The sequence below is a fragment of the Ursus maritimus genome, unplaced genomic scaffold (genome assembly GCF_017311325.1).
Source record: "Ursus maritimus isolate PB19 unplaced genomic scaffold, ASM1731132v1 scaffold_25, whole genome shotgun sequence".
Classification (NCBI taxonomy): domain Eukaryota; kingdom Metazoa; phylum Chordata; class Mammalia; order Carnivora; family Ursidae; genus Ursus; species Ursus maritimus.
The window spans coordinates 9648788-9655091 of NW_024425008.1; the positions used below are offsets into that span (position 1 = coordinate 9648788).

General features: G+C 60.2%; 1 protein-coding gene across 15 annotated transcripts in view; it reads right to left on the reverse strand.

The window, feature by feature from the left end:
- Window positions 1-3840: 3840 nt before the first annotated feature.
- The window catches only part of FAM181A (family with sequence similarity 181 member A), a 35948-nt gene continuing 33484 nt past the window's right edge, over window positions 3841-6304 (reverse strand). For all 15 annotated transcript variants that reach the window (XM_008698267.2, XM_008698308.2, XM_008698322.2 and 12 more), the window contains one exon: window positions 3841-5227. In XM_008698267.2, the coding sequence (XP_008696489.1) occupies window positions 4262-5227 (966 nt within the window). In that variant the 3' untranslated portion in view covers window positions 3841-4261. The remainder of the gene's footprint in view (window positions 5228-6304) is intronic.

Genomic DNA, 6304 nt, shown 5'->3' on the forward strand with positions numbered 1-6304 from the left:
CACCTTGCCCAGCGAAGTCCCTCTCATCAGATCTCCCCCTCCCCGCACCAAGGGACTGGGGTCCTCAGCACTGCTCCTGGCTGGAGTGGGAGTGGGGCAGGTGCTGGGACAGGATGCAAAAACCCCTAGACATGTCCCCTTTGGGCTTCTGAAAACTAGAGTGGAGCTGGTGGCCCAAGGAGATGGGCAGCTTCCTGCCCCGTGAGTGGAGCAATTGGGGTTGGTTTCTCTCTCCTGCTTCAATCACCATGGAAACGGGAGCTCCATCACAAACAGGGCTCAGTGTCTACAAGTCTCCTGACACCTGGGATTGCCTTGCACATACATGTTTCCTGGCACTCTGTCTTCACGTCCTGCCCACCCCTGTTTTGCTACAGAAGTTGAAATACCAGGGAGGAGAAATCTAAATGCTGGCCACGTGAGACATGGCCCTGGAGCCGTGACTGCCGTCAACCCCTGCAAAGGCATCAAACCGGGGGCATGCGGCCCTGTTCCTTCCCGTTGCCTCCACGGGTCATCCTGGGGCTCTGTGGGACATCTTCCGGAGCTGCCAGCCCGTGTTCAGGCTGGCGTGGTCATGGCACCTTCTCGAGCTCTGAGGCCCCGCGCCGAAGCTGGCTTTCCCTGTTTCCACGAAGCCGCAGTGACTCACCAACATTCCCTCTGAAAGCGTGATGAAAGCGTCTAGGCCAGTCTGTGGTGACACCGGAGCAGGTGACCTCGCCTAGAGCCTGCACCCGCCCCACCCCGGAATCTGGAAGTGTCTAAGTGCGGTCAAATGTCGTTTCTGGGCTTGGCAAAGTGAGCAGCTGGCCAGTGGGAGAGCACAGCTTTGAGGTCCAGCTCTGCCCTTGGCTTGCTCCTCTGGGCCTCAGGTTCCCCATTGTTGTGGTCTCCCAGGACCTTGCCAACTCCTCCACACTGACTTTCCATGGAACCAGGAAGACCCAGTGTCTTCCTGAAGAGGGAAAGTCGGCCAAGCAGCACTTTCCAGCCACAGGTCAGAGGGGACTCAGCCACATCTTGCCCACTCCTTCGTGGTCCTGATGGGAAAACAGAACCAAAGAGGAGAGAGGACTGGCCCAGACACACATAGCAAATCCCTGAGGTTTTAACCCAACAGTGCCTGGCCAGGGTCCCATGTGGCCTTGCTGCAGGAGATCCTAAAGAAATCCCCACAGAAACCTGCGTCCTCCCACAGTGGAGATGTTCCACCCGGGGGCCCGGGGGGAGTGGCCAGAGAGGGCTCAGCGCATAGTCAGGGGAAAACCCTGACCGAAAATCACCTTTGCCCAACTGGCAGCCAGAGGCAGAGCCTTTAATCTCGGATGGGGGGTGGACAGTCCGAAACGGGCCAGGGCAGAAAGATGTCTGGGTGCATTTGGGGTGGGGCTGGGTATCAAGCAAACTATAGCATTTCTCAGGTCCCCTATATATCCTAAGGAGTCCTGACAGGCAGTGACCATGGGCACTGGGCTGGGTGGGGATCAGCAGCCCCTCACTGCATTCTCAGAGCACTGAAGCTGAAGGGTTACTGCCTGGCCGGGGAGGGCGGAGGGGGGCTGCTCCCAAGGGTCGGTTATGATTGGTTGGTGCTCAGGCTGGGCTGGTGGTTACATTTCTTGACCACTACTGCTCCCCAGAGGACTTCAGAGCCCTGACCCTCTGCAGAAACTCCCTCCCCATCCCCAAACTTTGGCCCCAGAGATGTCTGAACAGTGTCACCAAATACTCAAAATCCTGAAAGTGGTCCCACTTCGTGGGCAAGAGCACGTGTGAGCTCGTGCTGGAGATCTGAGGCTAGGAGGTGAGTTTCCGCGTTTCCCTTCGGGCCAGCCCCGCTCACGACTCACTTTTGGGTCAGAGAGTCCTCTGCTGCTACAGCAGCTCCTTTTTTTTTTTTTTTTTTTTTTTAAAAGCACAGGTTTCCTAAATGTATTTTTCCCCAGCTTGCTCCTGCGTGGAGTGTCACGGTGCCGTGTGCCACTGTCCAGCTGCGTCCGAGCTAAGGTTTCTGCTTCCAGATGAAGCTCCCTGTGTTTGAATTCATGTATCACCAGGTGTCCCCTGGGCAAGGAGCCCAAGAGGGGCTGCGGGGTGGGGGGTGGCAGACATGGTGCACTGGGGCAGCACTCTGAGAAAACATGCCCCCCCAGAGCTCGGCTCCTCCAGGGAGTACAGCTAGGGGGCCCAGGTAACCAGGAGAGGCGACTTTTGGTTGGTGTGGCTCTCCGTCGGGTGTGTAGCACTCAGCGCCAGTGCTCTCATCAGCCCCATGACAACCTGGGAAGGTCTGTTTTTCAGCCACATTTTTCTGATGCGGAAATTTTGGCACAGAGAGGTTAAATAACTTGCTCTAGGTTACACAGCTGGTAGGTGGCAAAGCCTGGATTGGAGCTTTTAACACCCTCCCGTACAGTGTGGAGGGGCTGAGCCTCTTTGGAATGGATCTGGAAGGCCCTTCCCTTTGTGCAGGGGGAGAGGAGGGACGTGCAGGGCAGACCAGAGCGGCCTGAGGTGAGGGTCCTGAGGGCCTATCCTGGGTGCTAGATAATTACTCCGAACAACCCTGCCGGTGTCACACGGTTTCCGTGGCTCTCAAGTCCTCCAAGACCATCAGACATAAACTACCAGAAATCCACCGGCTTCCCCGTGAGCAACTCCTAGGCAAGTGCTCACCTCCACGGGAATCCCAGAGTAAAAACAGGCAGGAAGGAGAAGGACCTTTAACAAGCGCTAATCCTGGAGCCTTGGGTTAGGAAGGATTCAGAGGCTTTATCTGACTCTGGAAGGAGACAGTCTATGTCTAGTTGAAGAACCGACAGGTGCACTGGTTTGATATTGTTGACCTAGTCCCCTGCTTTACAGCGGGGGAAACCAAGGCACAGAGGGAGACTAACTTTCCAACATCGTGCTGCTGATTAGAGCACCGTAGCCCCCAGCCAGTGCTGGCCCTGTACCAGTCCCAGCTGTGAGAACCGGGCTTTGATGGAATGAGCAGCTCGGCACCCCGGCAGGTCCCTGCACTCTCAGCCGTGGAGCCATGTCTGCGTGCGGCAGGGCAAATCCCAGGCCAGTATGGAGGTGCGCGCCTCTCCAATGTCTGTGCCGGTTGGGCGACATGAGGGCAAACCCCAGGGCCACTCCCTGCCACCAGCAACCCCCCTCCCTGGGCACTGTCACAGACAGAGGCCCTCATCGTTCCGTTGATAGGGCCCCTGGTGTGTGCCAGGCACTGCACCAGGCCCAGGAATCGGGCCATCGGCAGATTACCCAGGAATCTGACTTAGCTAGAAAAATTTTTTTTCCAGGCTTGTCCACAAGGGGCGAAGCTCCAGTTTGTCCTGATTTTCCCTCTGACTGGGGTCGGGCAGTACTGCCTTGGCCCAGCCTCGGCTCTGAGGCCAGAATCAGAGTGGACAGCACAGCAGAGGGGGGACGATTCTCACCCCACCCTTCGTGCTGCAGATGGGGCAAGGAGACCCCAGGAGGAAGGGTCCGGCACCACATCCCATCACAGAGCCAGGACCGCTACTCCCCTGGTACCGGCCTCCCAATTCTCTAGAGCACTTCTGGCCGTCTGGAGACCCAGGTCTCCCCCACTCTCTGCTCTTGGACACAGGCAAGCAGAACACCCTTCCCCCACGACTCTCCCCACCCCTCTTCCTTTGAATTGAGCTGCTGGCCCGCAGTGCCCATCCTCAGACAGTCACAGAGGTCTTTGGGCCATCCTGGCCTCCCCCACAGCCAGCCACCTCCATAAGCTGCCCTCTGCCTGGGCCCAGCCAGCATTTCTTAGCCTGGGGACCATTCAACTTCAGGACATCCAAGATGTGGAAACTGCAAAAGAAATGTCTTTATTCTTTTAACCTTAATATTTACAAAAAACCAAAAAGAACAGAACTGAGATTGGCTTACACAGTGGGTGGCAGATGAAGAGATGTGTAACTCTGGCTTCTGGAGTGGCTGGTGGGCCGGGGCAAAGCCCCAGCACCCAAGACCGGCCCCAGGACAGTGGGGCGATCAGTCGGGCTCTGGTCTGGTTGGAGAGGGGCCAGCTGAGCCCAAGGCTGCAGGGGCTGACTTGGCGACTGCCTGAGAAGCCCCTGCCCCAAACCCGTCCTCCCCCTCCCAGACACACACAAAGGAAAGGCTCCCAAGAGGCCACACCACTGCCCAGCTCATTCTGCACAAGGAGCGCTCCCGGGGCCCCCAACACCCCTGCAGGCCAGAGGTGGGAGCCAAGGCCCTCCCAGCCCAGCTAGAGGTAGCCAAAAACATTGAAAATGGGTGGGGGCACAGCCGGCTTGGTAGGGATGGGCTTCAGAACCACAGGTCTGTACACTTTCTGCCCCGGCCCATCCACATCCTTGCAGAAGTGAGCCAGCTCTCCGGGGGAGGCTGGGCTTTTCCTCCAGAGGCCCAGGCCGGGGACAGAGCTCTGAGGCAAGGCCCCCGGAGGACCTGCATAGACGGGCTGTCCATGGTACTGGAAGGGGCAGCAGCTCCAGGCATTGACGCGGCCCACCAGGGAGACCCCAGACATCTTGAGCGGCTCCTTTTCAGCCGGTGCCCTTGGGGACGCGGGCACGGGGGCCATCTCAGTATCCAAGGGCTCCAAGCCTTTGCAGCGTTTCTTACCCTCATAGGGAGGTCCCTCCCTGGGGCCCAGCCCCCCCTCCAGCCCCAGGGGGTAGCTGTGGGTGGGCCGAGGCTCTTCCCAGAAGGAAGCGGGCAGCTGTCTTTTCCTCATGGGCACCTGGCCAGGCCTGGCAGCTTCTGGATTCTGCCTCTGCAGGGTCTGCTCCTGAGAGAGACATTCCTCCCTGTAAGGGTTCCCCAGAGCCTTCTCCTTGCAGCCCCCACCCCCGCCGGGACTGGAATCATGGCCAGATTCGAGGGGCAGCCTCCCGGGCCGGTCGTCAGCTCCCCGTCTCAGGTGAGGCTCGGCCCCTCTGCCGGGGAGGCCCCGAGGAAGCCGGGAATACTTCTGGGAGAAGCGCTTGAGCTGCTTCTGCAGGTACTTGCGGTGGTCCACCGAGCGGCGGCACGGCGCCGACTTGTCCAGGGCTGCCTTGATGTCGCTGGACGCCAGGTTCACAAAGTTCAGCAGCATCTTCACGTCACTGTCGGAGGCCATCACCAGGGGACCACTGCATGGGGCTTTCCATGAAGAGCGTGGGCTCTGCGGGTCGCTGGCAGCTCCAGGGAAGGGCACAGAGCTGACCTGGGGGGGACGGACACGCAGGTTGTTGGCAGTCTCTCCAAGCACCCCGGCCCAGTCCTCCCCGAAGGCCCCAGGACCCCTCCGCTGAGGGTTCGCTCCGCACCTGTGAGGGCACCGGCGGATAGTCAGCATGCCCGAATCTGTGGCCCTCTACTTGCAGCAGAGGCTCAGAGAGGTTGGGCGGCTCGCCCAAGGTGACCCAGCTACAGGTGGCATTGCTCGAGCCCAGCCCACCATGTCTCCCACACACCACGCTGCCAATGTGCACGACTTGCCAGCAAGGTTTTTATTTTCTGAGCTGCGGCAACTGCTCCACTTTCAAGCAAGGCCAAGCCCTCTCTCTCCGGTGGTGCCCTCCTCCTCCCACCCCCGCCCCCAGCCCCGCTAGCACCAGCCCCCCTCGCCGGGTCCCCACGCTCCACCCACAGCGCTCACGCAGGACAGGCAGGACCCCTGTCTGGCACTCGAGCCTCGGCCTGCCTGGCGGGCTGATCTCAGGCTGCGGGCAGCGGGAGGCCCCCGTAGAAGCGTCTGCAGCAATTTCATGCCTCCTGGGCCACCACCCGAGGCACCTCGCCCCTCCCCCAGGCCCCCGCCGGCCCCACGCCCCCACCCAGTTGGCTGGAGCCACCCGAGCCTCCACACTGACCGAGGGTGCGTGCAGGCCCCGGGGGGCCCCCCGCCGCCGCCGCCGGCGTGGCCTGGCAGGTTCCCCGTCGCAGACCTGGGCCAGGCCCGGCGTGGCCGGCGAGCTCCGTGCGTCCGGCTGGAAACAGTCGTGCAGCCCTCGAGTGGGCTGGATGGAGGACGAGTCCCCGGAGCTGGGGGGCCCCTCAGGCCAATCAGGAGCGCCTCTCCAGATACAAAGCATCCCAATCAGGCGGCAGCGCCCCGTTCCCACATTCTTTGCCGTCACAAATTGTCACCATGGGGACCATCACAAAAAAGACAGCTCCCAAATGCAATCATTTCCCGGTAAATTTCTACCCTTCAGCCCCTCCTCCCCTTGACCTCGGTTCCCTGGTTTCTCGAGGGGGCACTGTGTGTGTGTGTGTGTGTGTGTGTGTGTGTGTGTGT